Raw genomic sequence first — 16,803 nt, 5'->3', positions numbered from 1 at the left:
CACCAATGGCCTGAAAGTTAATAATCATCCCTTTTTGCAACTCTACTAAATCTCCCCTTTTACTAATAACGCCAACAAGGGATATGTATGCAGATAGCCTATCACACCTCTTATATACCCTGCAAGCCAACTCAGTGCACGTGACTTCCTTCATGAGCTATGCACTGCCGACATCGAAAATTAGGTAGTGGTCAGAATAATGGGACACAACTGTGTAGATACTGCCCCCCTGTCCACTGAAAAATAGACCTCCAAACCACTGCTTTATCTCATCACAGTCCTGACTTTGTTACGGGCATGTGTGTATTCATTTAAAATACCACAGTTTTTTTCCTTGAGCTTTTCCCTTAGTTACAGCTGTTTGGAACCCTACAATATGAGGACCTTCTCAAGATGGCTCCTCTGCCAGTTCTCTGAGGCCAAAACATCTTTCCCTCACTTCATATACACTCTTGCCTTAGCCAGCAGCTCCCTGCCAGCCAATCAGAATGGATTACTGAGAGACATGCCTCCTCACTTTAAAGCCTAGTGCAGGCATGAAGTGTGGAGGACCGCCCCTCTGTCTTCTGTTTACACTAAAGGGAAGACAGAAAAGCCATAGCAACAGTCTTTTAAAGGGGTCTCCCATGACTAACGTGAAAAAATTAAAATCTGACATCAGTCATAATCTCTCTAATAAAGCTAGAACCAGCCCTGTACCGGACATGGATCCAGAGAACTCACCATTCATTGCTGTGCTAGATTTATATCAGGCTGACGGCTCCAGGGGAGTGTCTTTTCTGCTGCAGCTAAGGGGGGGGCGTGACCATTCTGCTGTAGCTCTCACTATCGTAGTTCAGGAGGCGGTTGAAGGATGAAACTGAGCATGTGCGGCCATCTCAGTGAACAGGACATAGAAATGAGAAGAAATAGAACAAACCGCAGGTGGCGCTATACATATACATTTTATTGAATAGCTCAGTGGCCATGCAAAATTTTTAATTACATTCAATTACAAAAGTAATCAGATCCAGGTGCTGATTTGAAAGCTGTAGAATAATTATTTTTTTGTGGGACAACCGCTTTAAGGGACCAGTGGGAAGGGACAGGGCACATTAAAGAGGACCTTTCATTATATGTATATATTTTTATTTTCTTATTTGTTTTTGTTTGCTGTGCCCCCCCCCCCCCCCCCTCGGTCATGTTCTATATTTTTTATTTTTTTTGCGGTACAGAGGCACGGACAAAAACGCCACAGGAGACTCCGTAGTGCTTCAGTGGGGTTCCATGCCTCCGTTCCGCACCACAACTCCGGAAATGGTGAATGGGTCCGCATCCATGATGTTTGCGGGCCGCAATACAGCCACGGCCGGGCAACTGCCTTCTGCATGAGGCTGAATACTGAAAATCTGTACTGGGAGGAGACGCCAGGGTTTCTCAGTGGGCGTCTCCTTTTTCCTGGTTGTGTCGTGGTCCAATCACAGCAGAGCATGTCACGGCCAGGGAGAGGGAGACGCCCACTGAGAAACCCTGGTGTCTCCTCCTCCCTGTACTGATGTAATTTGTTAATTACAGATCTTTTGGCAATCATTGACAGACCAACTCGGGTATACATACCTAGCTCTAATAAGCTAGCAAAAAAAAAAAAAACTGTTACACTTTAAGAATTATGTAATCATGTTCGATTTGAGAATTATGAAATTTGCTTAAGAAATGACAGCAGTTGTTATATTACATTTCTGCTTTCACAACTTGTGGTAGTTTATCAACTACCTAGTGACATAAAGCCCCATACGGTTGTGCTGCTATCCAGAGGAGTAATATACAGACCCCGGGCCCCAATGTCTAATCTATACTGGGGACCCCACCTACCATTTGTCCTTTTTTATATACCTTTCCATGTGAAGAGGCTCTTTGGGTGCCCGGGCTTAAGTTTAATGGCTATCTCTGCACCCCCTATAGTTACACCTGTCGCTATCAGTTAGTGAATGAGAGTAAAACTGCCAAAAGATGTTGTGCCCACTATTATCTGACCTAATTTAATTTCCAAAATTGACTTGCTCGCATCTGCATGATAGCTTTATAGAGGGAGGATTAGGTTCCCTAAATGCTACTAAATGTAATAAAACATGTAATAATATAAAAGAATAAAGTAATGGAAAAAATAATTTTTAAATAATTTACTCACCACTGGTGAGTCACCAGTTACTGTCAGATTCAAGTCTGTAGAAACTGCAGGCCACTCCATTGGAGGTACCCCAGTCTCCAGCATTCAAGTAGTATGGGCTTGTCACTGTAACATTCACAAAGTGTAGGGAAGTTCTGTATAGAACACACTAACACCACCACCAAAGGCTCGTCTGGTGACCACAGTGGCTGATGTATAACCCTCTCCTTGACGTCTCCAACATCGTTAGAGGCCATCATTTTCTGCTCAGCGTGAATTGATATTTATCAGTGAACAGCACTGAGGTCCACTGGTTCTTTGTCCAGCGTAGATGCTCCCTGGCCCATGCAGATGATGCCTGTGGTCAGGTACCCTTGCAGATGGTCTAGCACGTAGACTATGCTGATGTAAACAGTTTTGAATGGTCTGACGTGACTCTTGGGTGCCTTGGGGTCATCAGTGTGGCATGTGACCAAAGGATGCCCACTTCTACTGTATGCCATTCTGCGACTCTTCCAGTCTCTGTTGCAACCTGCTGATGACACTCCAAGCTCAGTGGCCACTTCTGTCTGAGAACATCCTGCTTGAAGCATCGGAATTGCGAGGTACTGTTGATCTATTGTTAGCTGTCGTCTTGGTCTCATGAAGTCAAAATGTGAACAGCATGATGAGGAGGACTGTTTAAATAACAATTCTAATTGAACCAGGAAATTTATTGTGTGATTCATGGATCAAACACCTGTTGTGAAGTTTCTCGTTAAGCTCCTTGTTAGAGAACAGCAAGTTGTGCATAAAGTTCCGAAACACTGAACAGTTGGACACGTGAATTCAAAGGTTTGGAGAAGGTCAAGTGCATTTTAGATTCATCCTGAAATTTCACCCACAAGCCAACTATCCATAACTTTTTATGAGTAGTGTACATTATATAATCCACAAATGCCCTGTTCTGCCAATGGTTAAATATACATTTGTCGAGTATTTTCCCATTATATAAATTGTCTGTACCGTCCATTCTAAAAGAACAGTAATTATAGCCTGGAACTTATCAGTGTGTAAATAAAGTAATTGGATTTAGAATCTCATGATCCGGGGTGGAGAGCGAGCTTTGTGTGACTTTCTGTGCTGCGGTATGATGTGATATAGTTGTGGTTAATATACAGCTACATATATCCTGTTTCCCACTTCTCTTCCAGCTTCTTGAGTTTGACCTGAAGGGACTACCCCTCGACTTCTCCTCATCATTGGACATCACTGTGAAGGATTTTGAAACAATCGGAAAAGACAAGTAGGTTATCTGTGTATATTACTTCTTGTGTTTTCCAATATGTGGCTCTCCAGCTGTTGCAAAACTACAATTACACCTAGAGGCTCCTGTTGCTGCTCTTTGCATATATTGAAACACACAGATGACTTCAGCTGCCAAGCACACATGTACGGTTACTGTCGCACCAGCGCTTTCCCTTTCCGCTGTTAAGATCCGTCATAGGCTCTCAATAGCGCGGGAAAATGCTTCAGTTTCGTCCCCATTCACTGTCAATGGGGACAAGACTGAACTGATGGGAACGAAGTGCAACAAAATGCATTCTGTTCTGTTTCATTGCGTTCCTGTGATGCGCAGCAAGCAACGATTTTGAGTGTGTCCTGGGATGCGGAGCAAGACGGATCCGTATTCACTGATTCAAAAGAGAACGGATCCGTCCTCATTAACTTACAAGTAGTTTTACTGACTGATCCATTATTGCTATTTTAGAGAGAATACAACCGGCTCAGTTCATAACGCATGCAGACGGTTGTATTATCATGACTGAAGCGTTTTTGTTGATCCAGCAAAAATGCAGATGTGAAAGTAGCCTAACGGGTCAGCCAGCCCCAAATAAGCTGTAGGAAAACCTCATACCTGATACTTTATGGCAAGTGTTATCTCCAATATTTCCAGTCCTGAACACTGAGAAGTGGGCTAGGGGATTAGATACAGACACCACTGAGGTCATCTTCTGATATGTCAACTGGTTTTGGAGGACTTCCCCTGTAAATACTACAAGATGGCCTTATGTATTGACTTCTACTTACCCTTTTAAAGATGGATTTTTGTTTCTTTCGTCCCATTTCACTTTCACATAGTATACATCCTCCTTCTACAGAATCTTTATTTTAGTGAGCTTATCTTTTGTGTGTCCAATTAATATCGGCAAATAGGACGGGTGGGGTGAAAGGTTCACTTCATATCTCTCCGCATAAGAGAATACACAAGCTCTAGGCGTGGATGCCTTGTTCCCACCGTGAGCTCCATTCAGAGCGGCTGTTTGTACGTGAGTCAATATGTAACAATTCTGTTATATCGGACTTCTGAGCGGTGTCTTCACAAACCTTCACTGTCTGCATACTGCCATGGCAGTGTGAGGCTTACTGACAATTGGAGAGGACGCCCGCCATACCTGTTACTGGTTATTAGAGAAGTCTTCTCCTGGGCTCTAATCTCCAATGGAACCTGAAGGGGGGTGACTATCCATATCATGGCTACTAAACCGAGGAAAGTCTTCGAGCTCTAGTTCAAAAGATATACATGGCCAACTAGCCAATGACTTCGTGGTGGGGGGGGGGGGGGGGGTGGGTTAGATAGATGGAGATATAAATATATATTTCGATCATTCTCCATCTATCAAAATGTCAGCCCACTGTTATACATGCAAACAATAGAACTAGTGTGTGTATGTATGTGTATATATATATATATATATATATATATATATATATATATATATATATATATATATATATATATATAAATATAAATTTCTAGTTCTATAGTTTGCATGTATAACGGTGTGCTGCCATATTTTGTTTGCTGTCTGCATGTCGGGCTACTTTCACATTAGCGTTTTCAATTCCGCTATTGAGATCCGACACTTCAGTTTTGGGCCCATTCATTGTCAATGGGGACAAAACTGAACGAAACTGAGTGCTCCAAAATGCATTCCATTCCGTTTGGTTGCGTCCCCATCGCAGACAGAAAAAAGCTGTAAGCAGCATTTTTCTGTCCGTGATGTGGTGCACACAAAGACTGATCTGTCCTGACACACAATGTAAGTCAATGGTGACGGATCCGTTTTCTGACACAATCTGGCACAATAGAAAACGGATCCGTCCCCTATTGACTTTCAATGGTGTTCAAGACGGATCCGTCTTGGCTATAGAAGACAATACAACCTGATCCATTCATGATGGATGCAGGTGGTTGTATTATGGTAACGAAGGCGTTTTTGCAGATCCATGATGGATCTGCAAAAAAAAAAAACGCTAATGTGAAAGTAGCCTTAGCTTCATGGATGTGCTAGTCAAAATTTTCTTGTAGTATGTTTGGAAGGTAGCTGCCTCCCTTAGATTGAGCAGGGGAAGCGGCTGCTTTGGGGCCTGAACTCAGAAGGGGCCCACCCAGGAGGAGGACGAAAAGATTTTGTCAGGGCCCCCTCAACAGTATTATATAATGACCTTATATACAGAGAAACTGTAGGGCACGGAGAGAGCGGCTGCTGAGTTTCGTCTGTGAGTGATCTTGACTAGCCACAGGAGTGGGGGTTATACGGGAGGAGAAGTTGCTGGGTTTGGAGGAGCCCCGTTTAAAAATTTGAATAAGCCGAGGAGTGGCGGTTTTGTTCGTGTTAGGTACCCATCTGCAGAAGCCAGCTTCACATTGGCAGATGGGCCCCACACACATTTGATAAAAAATGTGCATGAAGAGCTTCCATTTTTTTTATTTTTTGTTTTTCGTGTACAGTAGGCATAGTACCACTGTAATCCAAAATAATCTTTCATCTGGCCACAAAGCACTGAGGGAAGGGGGCCCAAACTGAATTCTTACACCAGGGCCCATGAGCCTTTAGCTACATTCCTGGTCACAGACCTATAAAACCCTGATCCCACGCAGTCTCCGCCATTTCACTATGGGCTGAGCATAGGGAGAGCCTTGGCAAGCCCTCATGCGCTAGGGACAGTGTTGCTGCAATAATCCAGCGGCCATGTTTGATCCATCCACCATTTTACCTTCTGGTCCTAAACCTAATAATTTAAAAAGCAAAATACCACTAGGTTCATAGTAGGGAGGGATCTCTGACCTTATGGAGGGATCCACTTAGGATTATGGTCATTCATCCCTGTTGTGGATCCCTCAATTTTATTGCATTGAGGAAGGTTTTCCCGCCTCAGTGCTGTGTACCATCTCTGGGACCATCACACTAGTGATGGGCAATCTAGTTCATTTTGGGGATTAGTTCATCCTGATCTACTTCCCCTGGAAGATCAGCTCAAAAGATTAGTTCCTGTAGTTCCTTATGTCTGTGGCTCTGTGATGCTACTGACCAGTGATTAGAAGCACAGATCTGGTCTATAATACACAGGATTTACAGCTTCTTGGATCAGTTGTAGTTTTGTTGAAAGGGTCAGATCTAGTTGTTGTCCAGCAGTCTGAATAAGAACAGGCAGATGATACTTGGTGCAGTGAATAGAACTCCAGTATAGCCTACTGCCTGTCCTACAGCACCATGTCCTGAGGAGGCTGATAGGCATCTTGTGACTTGTGAACTAGAAGATTTCTCGAACGAATGTGCTCCTAGAATGAATCCTGACAGTCTAGTTCAATGAGATGGAAAAGACTCCCCTAATAGTAGTTCAGATACAGCATCCTTCAGCACAGGGTGGGGGAGGGACAGGAGTCGGCAGCAAGACTGGGCCTCTGTTCTACCAAGATGGGGATTTTATTACAAAAAACAGGCGCGTTCTAGAAGCCTGCACACACTGTACACCCCCCCCCCCCCTCTCTTACTCACACGTACACAGTGTAATGTTAGAGAGATTTTTTTATTTTTTCCACTTGTATTCACTGGTCTAGATTATGTTTTCCTACTTTTCTAGCAGTAGGAACTATAAGGCAAGTAGTAGTGATCCTGTTGAGGGGGCCCTGACACTAAAATCTTTTAGTCCTTCTCTTGGGTGGGAGCCTTCCGAGTTAGGGCCTTAAAGCAGCCACTTCCCCTGCGGCTACGCTCCTGATGGTGAACTAATCTTTGCCAGGATGGTGAACAAAATCATTTAGTTCACTTAGAACTTAATTTCATTCATTTTGAACTGATCATTCACGAACTACCCATCACTACATCACACAGGAGGATAGAGGATGCGGCATGGATACTCCGGCTCTCCCGATCCCCGCAGCAAGGAGTCGGAGCACACCCGGATAACCATGGCATCTAAAGGGTTCAAAGTCTGCAACCGGCATCACCACCAGTCTCTTACATTAGTGTCCGGTAACTTCACTGTCGGCGTTCAGGAAAGGGTTAACTTCCAAGCCTTCACATGGAGATTGGTCCACCGAGTGGGAAGAATATAATGAGGCAGAGTGGCCTGGGTATACCTGATTTATAGCGGTTCGTGATTCATTAATTGGGAAGAAATCTATTTTCTTGGCAAACTTAGGTGAAGTTGCCGAATCTAATTTATTTTTTTAAACTTCGATCATCTCTAATTGTATCCATCTAGTAGTATGAGATAATGCGTAACTGGCAGTCAGCCGGGTGACTTTGCCAACAGTCTAGCTTTCCACAACTGCAGCATATCCTCAGTGGTGTCTAGCACCCAACCACGGTGGCTTATCTCCCATAAAAACAGGGGATCGATCATGTTGAACGTCACCATGCCTGATCCTTCTTTTCCCTAATATCATATGTTGTTAGGGGCTGGATTGGCCATTGACTCTACAGGGAGAAATTCCAGTGGACTCGTCAGGTTATGACCTCATGAGGCCGGTCTCCCCCCCCCAAAAACAAAAGAAAAAAATTCAGTAATTTAGCTATCTGGACCTGTGGCATCACTAGGACTACTTCTTATCCATACATTAGTTAATTAGAATTGTAATAAGCATGGCACTCTACACATAGGGTGCTACGTACAACTATAGGGCTAAATGTGTAATAGTGCTCCATATATATCGCTATACGGCTCTGTATATAGTTATGGTGTTTGATGTCTCACAATATGGTTATGTAAATATGCATATATAAAATGATGATGGTCAATATTTGACTAGAAGCACCACCAATGTGGCTACTACTAACGTTCTGCTGTACCTACCTAATCGTGTTGGCTCCACCTGCTGCCATGTTAGAACCACCTCCTATACAAGGCCACTCTTTGATTTTTGGGGGATTAAATTCATAATCCTCTGTTTTAATTTTTTTTTTTTTCTAGGTAGAATCATCCCCCCCCCCCCATAGACATACACATAAGCTAGTTGACCAGTCACACCGAAATCCCCAGGCTTAGCTGCTCGTATTTGCATGGGAACCTTTTAGAGATACTGTTCTCTTGCACTGAAGTGAGAAATGTGCCTCCTTAGGGACTAGTTCACACTTTAGTGTTTTTGGTCAGGGATTTCCATCAGTGATTGTGAGTAAAAACCAGGTGTGGCTCCAAACACAAAACAGGTCCAGTTCTTTCCATTACACATTATCTCCATGTAGTCTCCACTTCTGGTTGTGGTTCAGTCACTGATGGAAATCACTGATCAAACACTGTCATCCAGGCCTTATGAATTTTTTGTTTCATTGATTCTATCCACAGAATTTTGTAACGAAGTATTGAGTGCAGATTCTTAGACTCAAGAGTTTTAACCAGTTCTGGGTCTTGCACATTCATTGACAAATTATAAAAACGCTAAATGGCTATGGAGCAATTACATAGCCATCTTAGGCCTCATGCACACGACTGTATTTTTTTTTTTGCGGTCTGCAAAAAGGGGTTCCGTTGTTCCGTGATCCATTTCCGTGTGTCTTCCTTTACTTTTGGAGGATCACCAGACATGAAGAAAAATCTAAGTCAAGTTTGCCATGCAAATGATAGGAAAAAAAGACGCGGATGACAATCTTGTGAGCCTCCGTGTTTTTTCACGGACCTTCTGACTTTAATAGGTCCGCGACCCGTTGTCCATGAAAAAAAATAGGACAGGTCATATTTTTTTCACGGACTGGAAATGGGGATCACGGATGCGGATGACAAACGGTGCAGTAGCCGAGTTTTCCACTGGACCCATTGAAAGTCAATGGGTCCGCAGAAAACGGAACAACGGACACGGGACACAACGGTCGTGTGCATGAGGCCTTACTGTGACTGCCTGTGATGTGAAAAATGGGTCCCCTGGTAGATCGCCCATGCACATGGCTATAGCAATATTTGCGGTCCGCAAATTGCGTATCTGCAAAACATGGATGCCAGTTGTGGGCGCTCTGCAGATCGCTAGATCCTGCCCTCTGTTAGGACTGCCTATTATTGTCCGCAAAACAGACAAGAATAGGGCATGTTCTATCTTTTTTGCGGGGCCCTTTTGAAATGACTGGGTCGGCAAAAAATGTGAATCTGATGCAGACAAAAACCATGGTCATGTGCATGAGGTCTACGTATGAAATCTACCTTTTGGTAAAGTGTAACCATTGTTTCAGGTGTGTGTGTGGTGTGTTTTTATTTATTTTTTTATGCTGTGTAAGGACAGGGATGTTAAACGTTTTTGTAATTTACTTTATTAGGGAAATTTTTTTTTTTTTTTTTTTTGGGATGTAAGGGTTTTCTTTGCAAATAAAAATACGAAAATACTAAGGAGAGTCTGTCTCCAGTCTTCAGTTGTACTGCGCGATGAAGACACTTTTGTATAACTTTTCAGGGTGATGGGCCGTGATAGTTAGGGCACATATACAGTACAGACCAAAAGTTTGGACACGCCTTCCCATTCAAAGAGTTTTTTCTTTATTTTTATGACTATGAAAATTGTAGATTCACACTAAAGGCATCAAAACTATGAATTAACACATGTGGAATTATATACATAACAAAAAAGTGTGAAACAACTGAAAATGTCATATTCTAGGTTCTTCAAAGTAGCCACCTTTTGCTTTGATTACTGCTTTGCACACTCTCTTGGCATTCTCTTGATGAGCTTCAAGAGGTAGTCACCTGAAATGGTTTTCACTACACAGGTGTGCCCTGTCAGGTTTAATAAGTGGGATTTCTTGCCTTATAAATGGGGTTGGGACCATCAGTTGCGTTGTGGAGAAGTCAGGTGGATACACAGCTAATAGTCCTACTGAATAGACTGTTAGCTGCTTTTTTCTTGCCATAATACAAAATTCTAAGTAAAGAAAAACGAGTGGCCATCATTACTTTAGGAAATGAAGGTCAGTCAGTCCGAAAAATTGGGAAAACTTTGAAAGTATCCCCAAGTGCAGTCACAAAAACAATCAAGCGCTACAAAGAAACTGTCTCGCATGCGGAAAGGAAGGAAGACCAAGAGTCAACTCTGCTGCGGAGGATAAGTTCATCCGAGTCACCAGCCTCAGAAATCGCAGGGTAACAGCAGCTCAGATTAGAGACCAGGTCAATGCCACACAGAGGTCTAGCAGCAACACATCTCTAGAACAACTGTTAAGAGGAGACTGTGTGAATCAGGCCTTCATGGTAGAATATCTGCTAGGAAAAGAAAACACTGCTAAGGACAGGCAACAAGCAGAAGAGACTTGTTTGGGCTAAAGAACACAAGGAATGGACATTAGACCATTGGAAATCTGTGCTTTGGTCTGAGTTCAAATTTGAGATCTTTGGTTCCAACCACCGTGTCTCTGTGCAACGCAGAAAAGGTGAACGGATGAACTCTACATGCCTGGTTCCCACCGTGAAGCATGGAGGAGGAGGTGTGATGGTGTGGGGGTGCTTTGCTGGTGACACTGTTGGGGAGTTATTCAAAATTGAAGGCATACTGAACCAGCATGGCTACCACAGCATCTTGCAGCGGCATGCTATTCCATCCGGTTTGCATTTAGTTGGACCATCATTTATTTTTTAACAGGACAGTGACCCCAAACACACTTCCAAGCTGTGTAAGGGCTATTTGACCATGAAGGAGAGTGATGGGGTGCTGCGCCAGATGACCTTGCCTCCATAGTCACCGGTCCTGAACCCAATCGAGATGGTTTGGTGTGAGCTGGACCGCAGAGTGAAGGCAAAAGGGCCAACAAGTGCTAAGCATCTCTGGGAACTCCTTCAAGACTGTTGGAAGACCATTTCAGGTGACTACCTCTTGAAGCTCATCAAGAGAATGCCAAGAGTGTGCAAAGCAGTAATCAAAGCAAAAGGTGGCTACTTTGAAGAACCTAGAATATTTTCAGTTGTTTCACACTTTTTTGTTATGTAATTCCACATGTGTGTTCATAGTTTTCATGCCTTTAGTGTGAATCTACAATTTTCATAGTCATGAAAATAAAGAAAACTCTTTGAATGAGAAGGTGTGTCCAAACTTTTGGTCTGTACTGTACATTGGTCAGGGACTGGGGTAATTACAAAAGGCAGCCTGGAAGTCTCTGCATGTTGCACACAGGTGTCTTCAGGGCTCAGTAGAACTAAAGACTGAAGACAGATGCTCCTTAGGAACGCTCGGTTGCACCCTGTTTTCTAGTACAAGGATACCTCTTTCACTAATAAAAAAAAAAAATTTGTGTTAAATACTTTAACATCTCAGTCTCTACACTACATTAAAAATTAAGGGAAACTATTCTTAAACTTTAAAAGGTTTGCCTGTTTCTGACCATAAGGATGTGCTACCACAAAACCAAGTGGAGGTTAGAGATCTGACCAAGGGAAATTATTCCAAAGTTCAGGTGTCCATTTGTAAAATGGATAGCACAGGGATCCATACAAGTCAAGGGGGCTATTCACACATCTGTTTCTTTGATGGATCCCTGTGTCTGATCTGAAAAACTCGTTGAATGCTTTTTGTTTTTCTGTTCCATTTTTGTGGTTTAGGCTTGCCCATTCAAACTTAAGGAAATTAGGAAAAAAAAATGCACACAGAAGCCATCCATGTGCTGTTTGTTTTTCAGAGATCCTTTTTTTGCCAATGGCAAATGAGACATGGTAGTGTGATAAAGTCCTTAGTATTCTACTTGCCATCTCTGTGAAAATATCAGCTATAGATAAAGCCTTGTACCTGTTCATAGATTGTCCTGGAACAAAAACGATGACCATTCTAGATTGTGAGAAAGCATTTTCAGTGATGTGCCACTTACGTCAATGTAAACTCTATAAATCGCCCTCTATAATGTCCCCTTTGTTCTTTCTGGTCACATGATTGTGAACAGTTGATTCAATGTTACCCGTAGGTAACCCACACAGAAGACATCCCCATTCATTATATTTGGCCGTACAGTTACCGCTTCTGGTTTCCTCATGCTAAAGATATGCATTCTTCTTGAGGAGCATTGCCTGGCCTATAAGACTCCTTGTGCTCTCCACAAGATGATATTGTACCTCTCCTAAAACCCTGACAAAGACCTCTCGCCCAGTTGAACAGTTCCCTCTGCTCTACACTGATGAGGGGCAATCGCCCTAAGACTGTGATGGCTAACCTCCTGCACTCCAGCTGTGGTTAAACTACAACTCCCAAGATGCACACTTGTTTGGCTGTTCTCAGAACTCCTCCATAGAAATGAATGGAGCATGCTGGGAGTCGTAGTTTCTCCACAGCTGGAGTTCCGGAGGTTAGCCATCACTGCCCTAAGACAACACTCTGCAGAAGAGATACTGGCTTGGTTATAACGCAAGTTGTGTCTCAAGGCCGTATTTAGAAGGACGGACGTTCGAATTTATGAAAAGTTTGATTTGCCGAATTTTACTCCATTTTTCTTCGTGACAAATTACTTAGTCATGAAACGCATTTTATTTTATTTTTTGTAAATAGCAGGTGCAATGACAGGGAGCTGCGATAGTGCCGCTCGCCGTCATTGTACCCCTCAGATGCTGCGTTCATACATGATCGTGGCATCAGAGTGTAAAAACTGTGTAAAATTAACTTTTATTTTTATCAAACTTACCGCCTCAATTTGCTTGCCACCGACATCTTGCATGAAGATCTGGAGCAAAATCTCGCACGGCGTGAGATTACGTCATCAATCCGGCCGGTGTGGTGACATCATACGTCACCATGCGTGGGATTTCGGCTGAGATCTTCAATCAAGATGCAAATAGAGGTGAACAAGTTTAAAACTATTCGCTAACAAGAAGCACAAAGCAATTTGTGTTGAATTCCACTTTGTGGGATTCGATTTGCTCATCTCTAAAAACTACCTTACAACTGGTGGCACCAGAGACCTTTTTTTTTTTTTTCGGGTGGGGGAGCTATATTGCCTGTCTTTTTGTTGCATTCATGCTCATTCAAGTTTCTTCCTCAACAAAGCCTGTTTTAAAAATAGCTTAACTAAGAAGTAATTTTGCCTGTGGATAAGTAAAGTTATATGGCGTTCCCAGCTCTTGTATATCCAGAGACAACTTTAGTGGTTGGTTTCCTAGTAACACTAGAAATGTACGCCCTGCTGCTCGCAGCGATCGCTGCACATTCCTGTGTTACTCATTATTTCCTGGCTGAGTTAAGTTTGTGAGGCTGCAGTATATTTGAAGAGACTTTCCAGTGACTTTTCTTTGTCCTGCTGGGACTGGGAAGAGCCCCGTTTGATCCACGTTCACATAGGAACTTGCTATCTGTTCTTTGGCTGGAGACCCCATCATAGAAAACAGACTAGTCATCCATCTTATTCTCTTTTTCAGTTACATTTTACTACTGCAAAGGTTATTCTGGAAGGAGACTCGTTCCAAGAACTTTTTTTTCTGATGGAAATTTCGCTTAGGCCTCACGACCGTACAGCGGCTCGGATGCGGACCCATTCACTTCAATGGGGCCGCAAAAGATGCGGACAGCACTCAGTGTGCTGTCCGCATCCGTGGCTCCGTTCCGCGGCCCCGCAAAAAAAAAAAAAAAAATGTCCTATTCTTGTCTGCGCTTTGCTGACAAGAATAGGCATTTATATTGCCGGCGCCGTTCTGTTCTGCAAATTGCGTAAGGCAACATGGGTGGCTTCTGTTTTTTGCGGATCCGTGGTTTGCGGACCGCAAAAAACTGCATGGTCGTGTGCATGAGGCCTTACTTTGCTGCACATGAGAGAGTCTTGGTTATCCGAGTGGTAGTAATGATTATCTAGCACATACAATATATATATATTTTTTTTTTATGTCAAGGTCCGGCAGAGAGTGGCCTGCCGTATATCGCAGAATCCAACATTTCTAGATTCTGTACTTCACTGCCAGATCTCCATGGACTGTAATGAGGTCCAGCAGTAATTCGGCCACTTTCTAGAATAAATGCTTGGTTTTGACTGGACAAAAACTGTTGCATGCGGCCGGACCTCCTTGACGGAGATGTAAAGAGGCCTTAAAGTTGATGGAACAGATAAGATTGAGCTGGAACCAATCGATATTGCTGATTATTGATTTGGTTTTATTATTTCTTGCATTTTTCATAGCCCTATTATATTCCCTCAGTGCTGTAAAAAGATTGCCACCATTAGATATCTCCCTAACTAGTCTCAGAATCTACTTTCCCTCAGGCACGTTCACACTAGACCCAATTTTATAGGAAGCTGGAGAAAACCCACCCACTCCATTCATGCAGACGTTGGTCAGATTCCAACCCTCAATCCCTTACAAGACCACTGGGAAAAATAGTTCCATCTCTGAAGATGGCTTATCTCCCATGAGAACAAAAGGATTGGGCATGTTGAATAACTTTGGGCTAAACGTTTGGCAGCTTTAAGGGGGCCGTGGATAACTATCAGCCTGCCTAACTGCACGTACACATGTACGGTCAGCTCAGCCTTCCCCCTACCTTATGGGTAATAGGAGTATTTAAAAAATACTTATGGGTCCACCATGTTCATGCAGTGGAGTGGTCCCCGTCTCTCCCCCCTTCCTCTGCTGAGTGTGCTGGTGGTGTCCATTAGATAAGGGAAGAAGCCGCTACAGACACTTGGTGTCCACTTATCTACCATGAGAACAATTTGAATGGGCATGTTGAATAACTAAAGGCCAAACTCCTATGACTATGGGATTGGCACTTGCACCTGTTGTCCTCTACAGAACCCTAACAAAAGTTGCAGAACATTCTGAGGAACCTTTGCCTTATAATCAACAGTGAACACTGAACGTTTGGTCTTCAGATGTAGTATAGCTTGGTGTAAGGGCAGAGGAGGGATATATGGCTCATACTTTTAGTACAAGGAAGTAGCATGACACAGCTTTCAATGTGGCCGTCAAGCTTGTGGGTACAGGTTGGTGCACTTTAGTAGTTTCCTACTCAACCACGAGCATCATTCAGACCTTAAATGGGTTTTCTAGGAGTACAATATTGATGACCTGTCCTCAGGATATGTAATCAATATTGGATCAATAGAGATTTCAGCTGTTTGTCGAGGCCAAGAGACTCCGGTGTGCGCTGCAGCCTCATCATCGCTTACCAAGCACAGTGCCATGCATTGTAGAGTGGCTGTGTTTGGTATTGCAGCCCAGGCCCATTGAGTAAGAGGCTGCAGGACTCACTGGAGCACCGCTGCCTCTTCAAACAGTTCATTGTCAGGAGTGCCAGGAGAAGGACAACTAACGATCTGATACTGATGACCTATCCAGAGGATAGACCATCAATATACTACCCCTGGAAAGCCCCTTTTGAGTTGGCAGAGTGACCATACACATTCAACAGCTGAACAATTGTTTGCCTGACAGCTACCGTGTTTCCCAGAAAATAAGACGGGGTCTTATATTATTTTTTTTCTCCGAAAAAAGGGTTAGGGCTTATTATTGGGGTGGGGCTTATTTTGGCTCCATGAACATTTTATATAGACACATGCCCATTACAGAACAGTCCCTGGACAGTGTTTATATTAAATATGACTAACGCCCCTCATCCATAGGAATGCACCCATATACTGCAGTACATGGGTGCATTTCTATGGATGAGGGGGGTTATAGTCATATTTGCAACACATTTTTAATTCTGGTACCGTATATTGCCCCTAAGCTGTCCTTGCCCAAGGGACCTGGGCAGCAATCTACGGTACCAGGGAGATCAGATACAGCACGGGAGAGATGTAGGGAGCTCCTCCAGGCAGCAGAGAGGAGAAGATCCTCCTTCATGAAAGTAAGAACGTGCGGGCTGGCGGCAGTACAGGGCATACAGAGAAGCCGCCAGCCCGCCCAATGTGAAAGTGAAGGGGAACGCGGGCTGCCGGCATAATTTAGCATTTAGTAAAGCTGCCAGCCCGCCCGCTGGCGGCTTCACTGAAGGCCAATTCACTGAAGCATGCGCTGCCCGCCCACAGTTTCATGGCAGCTCAGGAGTGAGCGCCATAAGGCTGGGTTCACACCTGAGCGTTTTAACGCACAACAGGCAAGAACCAATGATTCCCTATGGGAATGGTTCTCACCTGGGCGTTTTACAGCGCGTACGATCGCGCTGTAAAACGCCCGACGCTCAAACAAGTGCTTGAGCTTTTTTTTGGGCGTTTGTCGCGCGTTCCCGCACATAGAAATTCGGGAACGCGCGACAATGTGTGAACGCCAGTCTCTGTATGCGCGATTGTAAACGCCCGTACAATCGCGCATACAGAGCGCTGGTTTCAGAACGCTCAGGTCTGAACCCAGCGTTAGTGAGTTCTCCTGAGCTGCTGCAGCCCGCACGTTTCCCCCACCTTCCCTTTATATAGCTAAAAAAATACGGCTGTATCTAGGGCTTATTTTTG

The 16,803-nt window shown here is 43.7% G+C and overlaps 1 protein-coding gene across 8 annotated transcripts in view; it reads left to right on the top strand.

The window, feature by feature from the left end:
* Nucleotides 1-16,803, top strand: part of MYOF (myoferlin) — a 187,964-nt gene that overhangs the window by 38,042 nt on the left and 133,119 nt on the right. For all 8 annotated transcript variants that reach the window (XM_044297273.1, XM_044297274.1, XM_044297272.1 and 5 more), the window contains exon 3: nt 3,340-3,431. In XM_044297273.1, coding sequence (XP_044153208.1) covers nt 3,340-3,431 — 92 coding nt within the window. The remainder of the gene's footprint in view (nt 1-3,339; nt 3,432-16,803) is intronic.

The sequence above is a fragment of the Bufo gargarizans genome, chromosome 6 (genome assembly GCF_014858855.1).
Source record: "Bufo gargarizans isolate SCDJY-AF-19 chromosome 6, ASM1485885v1, whole genome shotgun sequence".
Taxonomy (NCBI): Eukaryota; Metazoa; Chordata; class Amphibia; order Anura; family Bufonidae; genus Bufo; species Bufo gargarizans.
Note: the sequence above shows the minus strand (reverse complement) of the source record. Positions and strands in the feature narration are given on the sequence as shown.